The sequence below is a fragment of the Amphimedon queenslandica genome, unplaced genomic scaffold (genome assembly GCF_000090795.2).
Source record: "Amphimedon queenslandica unplaced genomic scaffold, v1.1 AMPQUscaffold_13355, whole genome shotgun sequence".
Taxonomy (NCBI): domain Eukaryota; kingdom Metazoa; phylum Porifera; class Demospongiae; order Haplosclerida; family Niphatidae; genus Amphimedon; species Amphimedon queenslandica.
The window spans coordinates 78,272-93,271 of NW_003546409.1; the positions used below are offsets into that span (position 1 = coordinate 78,272).

The 15,000-nt window shown below is 36.4% G+C and overlaps 5 protein-coding genes and 1 non-coding gene across 9 annotated transcripts in view; 3 read left to right on the forward strand and 3 right to left on the reverse strand.

Moving 5' to 3' along the window:
• Positions 1–1,164, reverse strand: part of LOC100634860 (rap guanine nucleotide exchange factor 1-like) — a 13,122-nt gene extending 11,958 nt beyond the window's left edge. For both annotated transcript variants that reach the window (XM_019997731.1, XM_011406239.2), the window contains exons 1-2: positions 1,011–1,164; positions 866–924 (exon numbers count right to left, since the gene is read on the reverse strand). In XM_019997731.1, coding sequence (XP_019853290.1) covers positions 866–875 — 10 coding nt within the window. In that variant the 5' untranslated portion in view covers positions 876–924; positions 1,011–1,164. The remainder of the gene's footprint in view (positions 1–865; positions 925–1,010) is intronic.
• Positions 1,165–1,239: 75 nt separating this feature from the next.
• LOC100634986 (DNA repair protein REV1-like) lies at positions 1,240–3,724 on the reverse strand. Its single transcript, XM_003387277.2, has one exon. The coding sequence runs from the start codon at positions 3,702–3,704 to the stop codon at positions 1,281–1,283; it is 2,424 nt and encodes an 807-aa protein (XP_003387325.1). The 5' UTR covers positions 3,705–3,724; the 3' UTR covers positions 1,240–1,280.
• Positions 3,725–3,768: 44 nt separating this feature from the next.
• LOC100635110 (rab GTPase-activating protein 1-like) lies at positions 3,769–12,362 on the forward strand. Its single transcript, XM_019997750.1, has 23 exons — positions 3,769–4,712; positions 5,607–5,791; positions 5,852–5,896; positions 6,276–6,475; positions 6,661–6,730; positions 6,835–6,940; positions 7,695–7,767; positions 7,823–7,928; positions 8,192–8,299; positions 8,430–8,523; positions 9,011–9,183; positions 9,243–9,341; positions 9,618–9,806; positions 9,947–10,075; positions 10,322–10,465; positions 10,545–10,586; positions 10,653–10,784; positions 11,004–11,096; positions 11,198–11,308; positions 11,357–11,461; positions 11,678–11,761; positions 11,816–11,887; positions 11,988–12,362. Exons 1-23 carry the CDS (start codon positions 3,959–3,961, stop codon positions 12,210–12,212), a joined length of 3,339 nt encoding a protein of 1,112 aa, XP_019853309.1. The 5' UTR covers positions 3,769–3,958; the 3' UTR covers positions 12,213–12,362.
• Trnal-caa (transfer RNA leucine (anticodon CAA)) lies at positions 11,508–11,626 on the forward strand. The gene is made up of 2 exons: positions 11,508–11,544; positions 11,581–11,626. It is a non-coding gene; the product is annotated as a tRNA-Leu (tRNA).
• A 73-nt stretch (positions 12,363–12,435) lies between the features above and the next one.
• LOC109582795 (uncharacterized) lies at positions 12,436–14,482 on the forward strand. Of its 2 annotated transcripts, XM_019997755.1 has the most exons (4): positions 12,436–13,302; positions 13,592–13,851; positions 14,210–14,235; positions 14,282–14,482. In XM_019997755.1, exons 1-4 carry the CDS (start codon positions 13,150–13,152, stop codon positions 14,284–14,286), a joined length of 444 nt encoding a protein of 147 aa, XP_019853314.1. In that variant the 5' UTR covers positions 12,436–13,149; the 3' UTR covers positions 14,287–14,482. The 2 variants fall into 2 exon arrangements, with proteins under 2 accessions (XP_019853314.1, XP_019853313.1); XM_019997754.1 differs by having other exon boundaries at positions 14,210–14,482.
• The window catches only part of LOC109582794 (uncharacterized), a 1,545-nt gene continuing 876 nt past the window's right edge, over positions 14,332–15,000 (reverse strand). For both annotated transcript variants that reach the window (XM_019997752.1, XM_019997753.1), the window contains exon 3: positions 14,332–15,000. This exon is cut by the window's right edge and continues 381 nt beyond it. In XM_019997752.1, coding sequence (XP_019853311.1) covers positions 14,474–15,000 — 527 coding nt within the window. In that variant the 3' untranslated portion in view covers positions 14,332–14,473.

Consider the following 15,000-nt stretch of genomic DNA (forward strand, 5'->3'; position numbering starts at 1 on the left):
CTCTCCCTCTCCCTCTCCCTCTCCCTCTCCCTCCCTCCCTCTCCCTCTCTCTCTCTCCCTCCCTCTCTCTCTCCCTCCCTCCCTCCCTCCCTCCCTCTCTCCCTCTCTCTTTCCCTCCTTCTCCCTCTCTCTCTCCTAACTTGTTTTGCAAAGCGATCATACATAAACAAAGATGTATACACACACGTAATCAATAAAAAACAAATAACATCAGCAAACATCCAAGGACTGAATCCCTATAGGAATTAGAGGGGTACATGTACACACATGTTGTATGTGGATAAGGATGAAATCAACATATGAAATACATATAAGTGTAATTGTAGGAGTATTGTAATAGGAGATTGTGTTGATAAAGAAAATACATTAACTATAATGTGCATGAACTAGCTCTGTGTGTGTGTACGTGTGTATTTATTGCATTAATTGTCTGAAGAAGGAAAGGAAACATAAAAAGGCTGAGAATATTCTCTCCTCTCTCTGTCTGTCTCTCTCTGTTTCTCTGTCTCTCTCTCTTCATCCTTTTCATATCAAAAAATTGACAAAGACATACTGTGAAACATACCACAAAGGTACCCAACATGACTTGTACTGGTAGCGTAAAATTTAATCAAAAACCACACCCGCTATACTTAAACGAGCTAGCTAGGTACAAGTACATGAGTGGCTCCAGCAGTGGGAGTGGGAAAGATACAAAAGAAAAAAAGGAAAAAATTAGGAGGGAGTAGCAAGAAAGAGAAATAATTGGGACAGAAAATCAGGAACAATTTTGGATCAATTTTATAAAATAATAATAATTATAACACTTTAATAAGTATGTACATGTATATGTATCACACACACTCTCTCTCTGTCTCCTCCTTACTTCCAGACATCTCCTTTTGTTAGAGAATAAAAAACTTGACAAAGAAAGAACCGCCCCAGCTACAGTTATGAAAAGAGAAAGAAAGATCATAAAGAAGAGAACGTTTATACAAAGGATCGTGTCAAAATATTTCCTTGTCTCTCACTATTGAGGTATTCGAGGCTCGTGAGAGAGAAGCTTATGTTAAAATGACACCTCTGTCCTTCACGCTGTAGCCTATAACTGGTGATTGGTCAGTCTCGCTTCTCTTTAGCGACTACTGGATTACATCCATTCCCTTCAGTGTCTCTCTTCACTGATCATTGATCAATTAATAAAAGGATGACCACGCCCACAGGAACATAACAATTATTATTATTAATTAATTTTGGAGCTATTATAATGAAATTAATATTGGAAGAAAATGATTATTAAATCAAGGTGGAATAGATAAATGACCATTATATCTCATTAAAACTTCATCCTGGATCACAGCCACTACACGAGCATATGCTTCCCTCCATTTTTCATTCGTTATACTTTGAACCACTCTGTGAAAGCATTTTAATGAGAGGCTGACTATTTCTAATGCATTTAGGTCGATAAGTGAGATTAAAAACTGTATAAATATCGTAGAGTCTCTTTCTTTTGGACCGGCTGGATACAAGGCAACCCAAGCCTTTATATGAGTCCTTGTTTCGTTAAGAAACCTCTCGGGGTTACCGTTTGAGAGAGAAGAAAGAGAGGGAGGGAAGAGAGGGTTTGCTAGCGATGGCTCAGTTGAAACAGGCTCTAGTGTCACTCTTTCCTTATCTTGTCTCTTGCTGTAGCTGTCAAACACTTCCTCTTGAAGATCTGAAGGCAATGCTAAAAGGACACTTTGATCTAACTGTGAAGCAGGTGGCAAATCTAACATTGCAGATTCAAAACTAGTACAACCATCACCAGCAGCTGTGTTTTGATACTCAACTCTCTCTTCTCTCATTACACTAACAGAAGCTCCTTCTTCTCCTCCTCTCTCTGATTTTAAAACACTTCCAAGAGATCTTTTACTAGCAGGGCTTCTTTTACCAGGGGATGATGTCATAAGTGTCCTTATATCTGCCATCTTGCCTCCTTTTACCGGAGAACCCTTTACAGAAGATGATAGCTTATTTAAAGCAATGCCCATGCCTCGAATATCTGAAGGATTAGGTGATAGCTGTTTCAATAAGGATATAGCAACACGGCTGATGTCTCCACTATCATTAGTGGGGATGTGGAGTTGTTGTGAGCGGGATATATTATCACATCGTCCGTGTCCTAAATACTTCTTTGTCTCCTGTGGGGCAGTCTTTTGTCTTATTTTCAATTTGAGGCTGATCGAAGAGCCGAGTACTCCGGTATCAAGCGCTCGGGATTGAAGCTCCTCCGATAATTGCGTTAAAAGTGATTCTGCCTCTGATATCTGCTCAAATCTCATCCCGTAATTGATCTCGACTGATATCGATTTCCGCTCCTTTTTCGTCGTGAGGTCGCGATTATCAATCCCACGGGCAAAGCAATAAAGAGTATACCCTGTTTTGGGACCAAACACTTCCCTTAGTTTAGGCAGAGACACTTCTCTTAATTCGCCACAATTTGATACTCCCATTTTACTAAGCTCTTCTTTCATTTTTCGTCCAATGCCAGGAAGACTTGCCACAGGTGTCTCTTTTAAATATCCTTCTACTTCTTCTTCCGATAAATGAAACTGACCGTTTGGTTTAGCTTTACGAGTGGCTAGCCTAGCTAGTAGCAAGTTGTGTGAAAAACCAGCAGAGACTTTACAGCCGGTCTTTTCCTCAATCTCAGACCGTAAGGACTTAACGATATCCCCCAGTTCTTCCCAGGAGGTGACATAGTCGGAGAACTCTATAAAAACCTCGTCACAACTCACGGGTTCCACTAGATGACTATAAGTTATAACAGTCTCGTACAGGGTCTGAGATACAGCGTGATATTTTTCAAACTCGTATGGAATGAAAGTCAAACTAGGACACAAATTAATAGCCTCGCCGACCGACATCCCGTTACGAATGCCAAAATCCCTTGCTTCGTATGAGCAGGAGGCAACATCCGACATTGATTGATGAAGACTGACTCCGACCACTTCGGTAGTATCTGCTTCTCCTTCTTTGTTCCTTGCATGAGTCACTGCTACTGGTTGGCCATGGAGCCCAGGCCGATCCCGTAGCCCGACTGATACAAAAAATGAGTCAAGGTCAAGATGTACGACTCCCTTTACTCCAAATCGTCTAAGACTCTCGCCGGAACTAAGCATTGAAAACTTTCGTTTGGCACGAGGAAGGTTTTTACTCGTGAACTCTTTCAGCTCCGAGGCCCACGTTGACAAATGATGCAGCCTGGAATGGCTGTAAAACTCGTCCACAAAACTCCGATCTTTTTTTGTGGGCGGGTCTTCCGGCCCCGCCTCTTTTTTGGCCGTAGGCGAAAAAGATATTTTTCTTTGAGATTTCGACGAGACGCTATAAAGTTCGTATTTTTCAGTTGGCAAGAGGGAGCCGGCATTGACGCTGTCTAGAATCCAGTCGGGGTGACATACTTTGCTGCTGTTGATGGATAGCGCTTTGATCTTTGCTGTGGGGAGGTTGGTGGCGATCACGTGACTGACACGTGACGTGAGGGCGTAGCTATACCCGCCCCCATGCTTGCAGATTATCTCTTTGAGGGTGTCAGCGTCTGGTTTAGTGTATCCATTCACGTATATGGTTACTCCAGAAAATATTTTACCGTCTCCTTCAACATCTTCGAGTTGGTCTTGCAATTTCTGCCGTTTTACGGTCATGTAGCTTTTATGATCCTCCCAGTCGAACGCCATTTTATTACAAGCCACACCTTTTGGTTATTAAAAAGTTAACTTATTAAAAGTTATTAAGTTTTGAAATTTTATTTTTAACCCTTACAGTCAATGGTGGTGGGTGTGTATTTACAGCTGAGCTCGTTTACAAATTCTCCTTTTTTCCTGTAAAGAAATCTTCCTTTGGCCAAAGAAACAGACTCTTCTGTCTTTCTTCTTCTACCGGTCCTACTGTATAGCTAGTAAGGACTAGATACGGCCAATACCCCAGGGAAATGTCTGACGAAGATCAAGTATCACTCACTCCACCTCCTCCTGTCCATCCAGAGACTGAAGAAAGGACTGAGGAGGGAGCTAATTCTCCTGTTCAAGAGTCCAACTATCAAATAGTGTTTGGGGTGGAGACAGAGAGAGGGGAGGGGGAGGAGGAAGAGAAGAAACAGGTTGATCCTGTCCCTCCCTCCTCCTCTCTCCTCTCCTCTTACCTCCCCTCTGAGAGTTCCGGAGAGACAGTCAATGAGAGGTCATCTGAGTCTCACAGCTCTGTCTCGGACTCGGTCTCAAAATCCGAGTCTCAATCCGAGGAAACGGAATCAAAATCTGAGAATGAGAGTTCCGCAGTGTCCAGGTCTGAATCAGAAGATGCTTCGAAACCTGAATCTCAAAACCTTGACACCGATTCCAAGGATTCCAATCCCAAGGATTCTGATTCCTCGAAAACCGAGACTGATTCTCCCGATCCAGTACCAGACTCAAAACCAGAGCCCAACAAGACCCCGTCAAAACCTAAACCCACGGTCCCCCCTATCTCTCCAGTACCGGCTCCTTCCTCGCCCACGGACTCCCTCCTGTCACCATTGTCACCTCCGCCAGTACCTTGTGTCCTATTTGAGGGTGTGCATTATTTAGGATCCTCTACAGTCGATGCACCTGTGAGTGAGAATGAAGCAAATCGTAAGATGACAATATTGAAAGAGCAGGCGGCCCAGTCTATTCCAGTCACATTATCTATACCTACTAACAATACAGGTATGATAATAATAATAATAATAATAATAATAATAATAATAATAATGGATTTTACAACTTGAATTGACAAAAAGGAACAAACGCAATCTTGAGTAAAAATTTGAGAACTTTGAGCAGTTGAAGGCTTAAACGAGTGTTTAAACCTTCAACAGTCCTTCAATGGTATGAAGGATCTTCCTGTATCATACATTGTGATATATTTAAAGTTTCTATAAATGTACGTCATAATTCGAAGATTAAAAATCTTACTTTATGTTTGATGTTATAAGCTCTTTGGTCATAACATGTATAGCAGTGACTTTTTGCAGTGTAAACTGACCTTATCTCTTCATTTTAATATAGAATGGACGCATATACATGCACATGTAAATACATGTATGATAATGTGTTATCTAATTCTGCTACTTTCTTGTACATGTACACAGTATCTTCCTGTTTCTATATTTTATCAACAATTCAACATAATGTTATTATAATATCTTTACTCTAGAGAGTACATGTAAACCGATACAGGTACATGTATTGATAACTTACTGTAATTATACTAATTACATGTAAATTGATAGTTCATTAAATACTATCACATGTATTTATTGAATTACATGTACATGTACTGTATTATCTAGTGTGTCATTTTGATTGCAATCATTCACTATTGAAATACAATGTACATGCATACATTGAAATTATTTATAATAATAATAATAATGTATTATTATTATTATTATTATTATAAAAATAGCCAAAAATTATTTTAGTACATGTACATGTACATGCATAATAAATTGATGTACATGATAAATTGATGATGTAAATGTTGTATTAACCTACTGTACACGTACATGTTCATACAGGTCTGTATTATGATAATTATAATTATTTATGATATTTTAGGTAGCATCATATTAAGAGACCCAACTGCTGATCAGGTCCTAATAGCTTTCCTCATTCGCTATGTGCTATTCTGTGCCAGGGGGCAGGTAGATAGTGGACTTCACGATTGTATTGCCATCAACGTCCTACACAAGAAAAGTGGCGTCTACCATTGTCACGTTTTTAGATGTGATTTACCAGAATTGGTATGTACATTTAAATGCATCTGTGATTGTGAATGATAAATTTTTTTTCTTCTTTTTCAGTGTCAGAGGTTATTTGAGGCTATTGGCAGAGCTTTTAAATCAAAAGTATGTGGCGCAATTTTGTACATGTGCATGTAATCGACACGCCTTGATTTGTTAATCATGTAAACGTACATGTACATGTACATGTACTTTTACATGTACATGTACATGTACTTTCGCTGTATGCATAGAATACATTAATTATTGATGTATGTTGATTATGGAAGATCATGAGTGATTCTTATCTTAATTATCTATAATGAGTAAATTATGAAGGTTTCTGTGCTACACAGACTCAATTTTGGATTTTTTTGTACATGCACATGTATATATCCATGAATTCTACATGTACATGTACATGTACATGTAATTAAATAATAAAAATAATAAATTATATATTTATGTATATGTACATGTATATATTTTTTCTCTTTATTCTTAGGCATTAGCTAAAGACTCCAATTCTGTCTCCCATGAGTTGGATATACAGGTTGACATACTGGAGGATGATGGCAAGGGACACTACTCCTCCGTCTCTATGGACAAGGATTGCTTTAAGCTTCGTTCGAATACAAAAAAGAAGCTTCTCTTTAACGTATCACAGGTTCTGACTCCATCCAGCAACCCTTTGAAATTTGAAAAGTAAGCGTGTTTCATATTTTTAAGTTTAAAAAAAATTTAAATTGTTACATTGCACATGTATCTGAATATACTAGTAAAGTCATGAAATTATGAGATAAATTGAAACATTATACAGTACTTATATACATGCATAATACTTGTAAATGTAAAATTATTTTAATTTTTATCTTCTACTTATTCTGTAGGTGTTTTGGGATTTTGATGGCTGTAGGTCAAGATTTACCTCGGAACAAGTTACACCTTTTGGACAATGCAGTAAGAAAGATATAGAGAAGACATTTCTATTATACTCACATTATAATGTACTCTCTCTCTCTCTCTCTCTTTCTTGTTCTTTTTCTCTCTCTTTCTTTCTACAGCAAGTATCTACTAACAATCTTCCAGAGTGTTCCATATTCACAGTTTCTGGTTTCTGGGACACTAGTCTACCTTCTCTAGCAATACTGAATGAAGACACTTCTAAATGTCAGTTTATGACAACTGTACATCTGCATGTACATGTACATGCTAGTTTCTTTTTATGCATGTAACTTGAAAATTTGAAGTCGGAATCAGCTCAAGCTTTCTACGTAGCATAAGTACATCAATGTGTATCAGAAAATGTAATAAAAATTGGTGGTGATTTTGGAGCCATTTTTTGGAAAAAACCATGGGCTATAGCCTTGGGTACTTTTCAGATTTTGGCTACTTTTTAAAAATGGCCATAACTTGAAAATTTGAAGTCGGAATCAGCTCAAGCTTTCTATGTAGCATAAGTACATCAATATGTATCAGAAAATATAATAAAAATTGGTGGTGATTTTGGAGCCATTTTTTGGAAAAAACCATGGGCTATAGCCTTGGGTATTTTTCAGATTTTGGCTCATTTTTAAAAATGGCTGTAACTCAAAAAATTGAAGTTGGAATCAGCTCAAACTTTCTACACAGCATAAGTACATCAATATGTATCAGAAAATGTAATAAAAATTGGGGGTGATTTCTGAGCCATTTTTTGGAAAAAACTATGGGTAATTTTCAGATTTTGGCTACTTTTTTTAAATGGCTGTAACTCAAAAAATTGAAGTCGGAATCAGCTGAAACTTTCTACACAGCATAAGTACATTAATATGTATCAGAAAATGTAATAAAAATTGGGGGGTGATTTTGGAGCCATTTTTCTAAAATGTAATATTAAGACTGTCTCCACAATTATTGGTCTGTTCTTTCTCTCTTTCAATAGCTAAGCATCACTTCATCACAATTGCTGTTGATGCTGTAGCTCATAAAGTCAGTGAACCAATCAGAATGATAAGGTAAGAGAGAGAGAGAGGGAGAGAGAGAGAGTTGGTTTATCAATTATCACTTTAGAGAGGTGAAGGTTCGTATGTCAAAAGGTGAGACTTTCAGTTCGCTTCTTTCAACTTTAACAAGACGAAAACTGGCAGTGGAAACAATGATACTGTCACTAGAGAAAGTAAATATTATGAAAACATAATTTATTATTATTATTATTATTATTATTATTATTATTATTATTATTATTATTATTATTATTATTATTATTATTATTATTATTATTATTATTATTATTATTATTATTATTATTATTATTATTATTATTATTATTATTATTATTATTGTTATTATACATGTACTTGTATTGTTAGAATTAATTATGAATTTAACACTTTAAAATTTAGCTTGAATGTGTTTTTCTCTCTCTCTCTCTCTCCCCAGGTTCCTTCTAGTGATCAGTACAAGATAAAATCACTTAAAAGTATAAGAGAGACTTCATCTCCTTCGCCGTCTTTACCAAGAGGAGGAGAAAAGACAGAAGTTGGGAGGGTGAGTTCTAAACTATACATGTATATGTACATGTACATGTACTTGTTTTTTAAATTATAATAATTAAGAATTAAAATTTTTTAATTATAATAATTATTATAATTTTTTGGTTGCATTAAATAATTGATAGGTTGCATCTGAAGACTCACCTTTAGTGAGAAAGACGACGAAACACAAAGTGAAAGAAGTGAAGGACACTCCAGAACACGAGGACAGTGATCAAGGTAATATAAAAAGATTTACTGAAATATACCAAAGTGCACTAAAATGTACTAGAATATCCAGGAATATACTAAACTACTTAGAGTTATTGACTTTCTGGATGTGTAATTCATGTCTGAAAAAAACTGCAAAATTACATATACATGTACATGTACATGTGCATCTAAAAACTGCCAAATGTATTTTTATTGCAAAATCTCAAATTAAGCAGCTGTGGATTAAAGAACTAGCTGGATTATCTTATGCACTGTATTCATGCACCATTTTATCAATTTATTGTTGTTACAAAAATGTAACGGAACATTTTAAATGCAATTTTATTCTTTTTTTTAAAGTGTTACAAATGTATCTGAAACTTATTTACTACAATTTTATCTTCTTATTATTGTCAATTTGATGTACATTTACATGTACTTTTCCCCTATAAATTTATTTCTCTCTCTTTCTTTCTCTGTTGCTCATTTTCTCTCCTTTTTCTTTCCCTTTTAGCCGACGATGACGACATTTTGGTGAGTGGCTGGGGAGGCAAGAGCGAAGAAGATTTAAGCGACAATCTATTGAAACTCTGGAGTGACATGTTAGAGAAATGGGACGGGAGAGACAAGTGGGAACCTAAAGGAGAGAAAACCCGATCAAGACAACTGATAAAACTCGTTCGAAAAGTACAAACTTGTAGTTTAAAATTATAAAATTGATAATTGATTTTTTTTCGTGTTATAAGGGTATCCCTGGTCCTTTGAGATGTCAAATATGGCAAATGTTGTCAGGAGCTGATAACGATCCACAACTTATCGAAGCTTTTAGGATACTGTGCACTAAAGTAGGTCACTAGTTATAAGCTGTAAATATGTACTAGGGAACATGTTGTTAGCAACTTCTGTGGTGACTTTGACCTTGTGACTAAACATAGAAATCTGCTCTATAATTTCTATTTATGAAAAAAGTTTATTATAAGATCAAAGTAACCACAAAATTTGCTAGCAACATGTTACCTGGCATACATGCATGTTCACTATGTTGGGCTTATAATATTGTATCAAGTTTCTAATATAATTCATTCTTTTTCTCCCTCTCTCTCTCCCCCTCCCTTTCACAGGATTCACCTACTGAGAGTGTTATCAAATGGGACATTAAACGTACATTCACTGGTCACGATTTCTTCTCTAAGGACAAAGAGCAAGGAAGAGAGTCACTGTACAGGATTAGTAAAGCTTATTCTGTGTATGATGCTGAAGTTGGTTACTGTCAGGGGTTCTCATTCATGGCAGCAGTTTTGTTGTTACAGGCAGGAACCTCTCTCTCTCTCTCTCTCTCTCTCTCTCTCTCTCTCTCTCTCTCTCTCTCTCACTCTCTCTTTCTCTCCCTCTCTCTTTCTCTTTTTCTAATCTTTTTCATTTAATCTTTCTCTCTCTTTTCTTTCTATAGAAAATACCAGAAGAGCAGGCCTTTGCTGTAATGGTAAAGCTGATGTACAATTATGGCCATAGAGAACTATTTAAGGCCAACTTCAAAGAACTTCACCTCATGTTCTATCAACTGGACAGACTTTTAGAAGTAAAAAAAAAAAAATTGACAACATACATGTATATAGTACATGTAATAAATGAAAGTACAATGTGTGGCTGTAGAAAATTTGGATTGTGACAAATTTATCAAATTTTTGACGATTGAAAAATATTTTGACAACATAGTACTGTATGCCCCCATTAAATTAGAAGTGTAATGCTAAAAAATTTGCTCTTTTACATAACAAATTTTTAATAAATAAAGGAGTGATATAATTATTGTTTTTTGCCATAGGAATATCACAGGGAGTTGTACGAACATTTTGTTAATAATTCAATAGAGACACACATGTATGCATCTCAATGGTTCCTCACTATATTCACAGCTAAATTCTCACTCCAAGTCGTCTATCACATTATTGATATATATCTGTGCGAGGTATGGTGGGCGGGGCTAGTTATTAATAATTGATTAATTAATGAGTGGTTAATTAATTGAAGTTAATTGGGTTTTTTAGGGTGTGATAATTGTATTTCAAATTGCACTAGCACTACTAAAAGTAAGTGTGATCATATTCCGATGTATTTATTTTTTTTAATTTTATTTTTTGATGTTATTGTTGTAGTTGGCACAGAGGGATCTTCTGGCTCTTGATTTCGAGGGGATTTTGAGCTACTTTAGATCGGACCTTCCAAAGAAATATAAAACTGACGAAGACGTAGCAAATCTCTTTCAAACTGCCACTCATTATGGAAAGGTGAGAGAGAGAGAGGGAGGGAGAGAGAGAGAGAGAGTGCTTCACATATTTATGATACTATTTTAGCTCTGCTTGTCTGTACATGTACATGTACATCCTTTTCGTATACATATACATGTACATGTACATGTATATGTACATGTACATGTTCATACAGTGCATGTACTGTACATGTATACTATACTCATACTATTATTGAATTATTGTTGTTTCCTTTAGGTTAATCTCAGGAAATTAAAGAAGCTTGAGAAGGACTACCAGGTTTACCTGGAGCAACTAGCACAAGAGGAAGACCCAGAGAAGAGACTTTTGGTAAAAAGAATAATAAAAGATCTCCATACGAAAAAGTTTATCAATATAAATCATATGCTACTTCCCCCTCTCTCTCCCTCTCTCTCTCTCTCTTTCTTTAGAAAGAGAATAAATTGCTTCAGGAGAATGTTCTAAGACTCCAGAGGGAGAATGATGATCTTGCTGAAGAGCTAGTTGGTAGTAAAGTGGCTCTGAGAGTAGACATGGACAAAGTAAAGAGGCAGAAATGCACTCTATACCTCTATTTTATTTTTCTTTAGCTTGAAGAGAGGATTGATGTGCTTAGTAAAGAGTGCAGGGCTCACAAAACATCCTTGGACTCTTCAAATTTGCTTGTTTCTGAGCTTAAAGAAGAGCTGCAGCAGGTAGGTAGCTTTATAAACTTATCTTTGAGCAGTCAGAGGTAGTTGTGTCAGGATGGCCGAGTGGTTAAGGCGCCAGACTCAAGGCAATTCCCTTGCCCGTAATGCGGGTTATGTGAGTGTTCTGGTCCACGTATGTGGGCGTGGGTTCGAATCCCACTCTTGACACCATTTTTTTCTTTTTTTTATCCATTTCTTTTTCTTTTTTTTTTCTTTTAGGCAAAGACAACTTATCAAAAAGCCATGATCCAACTAACAGAAGAGAGGCAGCAACACGAAGTAGCAATCACCGAATACAAGCAGGTTGGTAGCACCTGGCTTTGTTATTTTTATTTGAATTAATGATCAACTTGATAGCTACATAAGCAGTTGGATGAGGGCCATCAAAAACAGAAGGAAGAGCTACATCAAGAACTACTGGAAGTCAAAGTAAAGATAAAATTTAGTAACTGATGTGAAGTAAAACTTATTCTTTTTGGCCTCTCTCTCCCTCCCCATCTTCCTCTCTCCCTCCCCCTCTCTCTCTCAGGCTAAACTTGGCAGCCCTGGTTCAGAATCCTCCACTTCTGATCATCTCTCCTCATTATCCTCAGAGCAAAGACTAAGACAAGTAGAACTAGAACTAGCACAAACTAAACTCGCACTGGTAGAGGCCCAATGCAAAAACCAGGAACTAGAACATAAAATCGCTGAACTAAACAACGAACTATCATCAAAAGGAAAAGCATCGTCTTGGCTCTCTAGATTTAACTAGTGACGCGTGCGTGCGTGTTTTACCTTATTATTATTATTTGTTGTTATTATTATTATTATTGTTTGTTTGTTGTTGTTTATCCGCTGTGTTTGTGTGGCATTTTAGTAATTATTACAACCATAAGGTGCATCATTACTGATGTTATTGTTAGAGAAAGAAATTTTCAGACACACACACACACACACACGCATGTACATACACATAATGTAGTAAAACCATGTACATGTACATCTGTACAGTTTATGCATGACTATGCATGTAAACAGCTGTCAATTTAATATTTAAAATAATACTTTAATTCTATTTGCACACACATTGATTACTCTAGAGCTTCTGTGTTATAAAAGTGAGTACTATTGTATTGTATCGTAGTGATAGAATGATAGTGTCATTGTTATTGTTATTTCTTTACACTCCTCCTTCTATTTCTCAGAATATTCATACTCTTCCCACCGATGCTGTAGCTAAAAATAGTAACACTGGACAAACAGAATATCTTGCATTGTTTCTCATACACCTCCTCCCTCCCTCCACTGACTGCGAAGCTTCATTAAAGTTGTGTACTGTTTTCAAGGATTGGGGAAACACCGCCATTAATTCCATGTAGTAGGAGTACATGCTTACTACTAATCTTTCGGTAAAGAGCCACTTAAGCAAACATCGAAAGCAGACAGTTCACCAGGGGAAGCACCTTATTATACTAAGAAGTGACAGAAAAGGGACAGTTATACTCATAATTGTAGCCTTTGAGTAGTAGCTTGTTGTCTTTAAAGCTACTCATTCATTGGATTAAAACTTCTCTAAAAGGAAAGAGGGGGTTTTTTGTCTTCTTATAACTAGTATTTAGACTGCAGCTTTTACTGAATTGTTCATACATTTAGTCATAAAGGATAAACTTAGTATAGCTATCGAATCTTTCTACCTCAATCTCTGAGCAATGACTGACAACTGGCCAACTGCTTTCATTGATATTACAGTTAATAATGGATTGCTTTCAAAAGCAGGAGACGATCAAAAAGCAGCTGCTAAAGAGGATACCTCAAAGAACCTTGTAACAGCTATCAAGCAACTAGTGCCTCATCTCCACGAGGTAATGAGCATCTATATGTTGTAATAGGTCTGCATTTTAGAAGTAGTATAGAAGAGCCTGCATGCTAATGCATTATTGTGCCAATTCTGTTTCTTGTTGAAGTTAAAAGAACATTACCCTGGGCTATTTCAGGCAACAAAGCTATGCAAGTACTGTCTAGTAGTACTGAGATTAAAGGCTGTAAAGTCACTGCATATGAATATACCATTGGAATCTCTTGCATGACATGATAAAGTCTTATCTTATGCATGTATGATGCTGTAATCACTCTCTCTCTTTCTCCCAATAGAAAACCACAGGGAACTGTCGCATTATGCTAAGAGAGGTCTCATTTAGTGATTGCTGTGTTGCTGATGTGACTCGATTCACTCCAAAGCCACACTCTCATCCTTACGATGGTGATACCAATCCTCACGATGCAGTCATCATTAGCATCGTTGCACCACGTAAAGATAAGAACAACCATGGCCTCACGGTAAATGATGTGCAGCATATTGGAGACTCCATTAAAGATTTACTACAGAAGGAGCCATATAAGATTGACAGGAAGTAAGAGCTTGCGTATATACTAGTATAATTCCATTGAGTATACCTTTGCTGAATATTACAATCACTTTATCCTTAGAAGTTAGTGATTGCTTGCATTTAAATATATATACCATGAGCTTTTTGGATTTTACTGCACTTTCATAATGGAGCTGTTTTAGCTATTTTATGCATGCATGGAAATAATGTGGAGGCTGAATTGCTTAAACAAAACATAGAGTAGATGATGCTTTGATAGAGTAAATACACAATGTATAAGAGTATCTTTATTGATGTGTGGTCATAATATTCATATCCTGTGTTCACTGATGGGAATTGCTGTTTACTGACCTGTCATTATAATTTTCTTTATTGTTTATAGGAACATCATTGTCGTCCAGCAAACAAGTAATTATTATTATCATTAATAATTATTATTGTTATTATTATTAAGATTAAACCAAGCAACCAGTTCCCTCCTTCACTACTAATTTAAAGTTATAATTTAATTAAAAATAATCAATCTATTCACAACAACATAACAATAGAGCAAGGAATAGAGGCATTTCACTGAACAATTGAACATTATGTTATAAGTATGATTTTTGACATTATTGTTATACTGTGTACCATTTAATGAAAGTTATTATTCAAATGTTTTGTCAATGCGAGGATGGACGAAACGTGAATAAAGGCAATAGCACAAAAGTGCCAATATACCAGCTGCAATAGAAGCGATAACAATAGGGACCACAACAAACCAATATAGCTCCTTTCTTGGAGTGAACGAGAAATTAACGTTGAAGGTTGAAAGGCTCAGATTAAACTTCAAAACAAGAATCGGTTTCTTGCCCAAGGAGACGTATTGAGAGCAGTTAGAGTATTGATTAAAGAGGCAAGAGGGTTTCAGGCCGTTGACGTCAAATAGCAAAGTATTATACGTCATATTGGTAATAGCTTTAGTGCTGCTACCAATGTACGAGACACTATAGTAGCCATTTTGAGGAATACGACAAGTTTTGATGATATCTAAACTTTCGTTCACTTCAACTTCATAAGTTTGCTTACAAAATGATGCTTCATTTTGGTCAAGGAGCTGGAATGTAACGGAAATCTTTCCCGTGATTTCACTATCTCCATTTTCTTCGTCTTCGATGCTAAAAATTTTGAAAA

Bases quoted from the DNA above. Each gene is read 5' to 3' on its own strand.
- LOC100635110 (XM_019997750.1), top strand. From the start codon at position 3,959: ATGTCTGACGAAGATCAAGTATCACTCACTCCACCTCCTCCTGTCCAT. The intron at 4,713-5,606 runs GTATGATAATAA...ATGATATTTTAG, and splicing joins TATACCTACTAACAATACAG to GTAGCATCATATTAAGAGAC. The intron at 8,524-9,010 runs GTAATATAAAAA...TTTCCCTTTTAG, and splicing joins ACACGAGGACAGTGATCAAG to CCGACGATGACGACATTTTG.
- LOC109582795 (XM_019997754.1), top strand. From the start codon at position 13,150: ATGACTGACAACTGGCCAACTGCTTTCATTGATATTACAGTTAATAAT. The intron at 13,303-13,591 runs GTAATGAGCATC...TTCTCCCAATAG, and splicing joins TAGTGCCTCATCTCCACGAG to AAAACCACAGGGAACTGTCG. The intron at 13,852-14,209 runs GTAAGAGCTTGC...TATTGTTTATAG, and splicing joins CCATATAAGATTGACAGGAA to GAACATCATTGTCGTCCAGC.
- LOC100634986 (XM_003387277.2), bottom strand. From the start codon at position 3,704: ATGGCGTTCGACTGGGAGGATCATAAAAGCTACATGACCGTAAAACGG.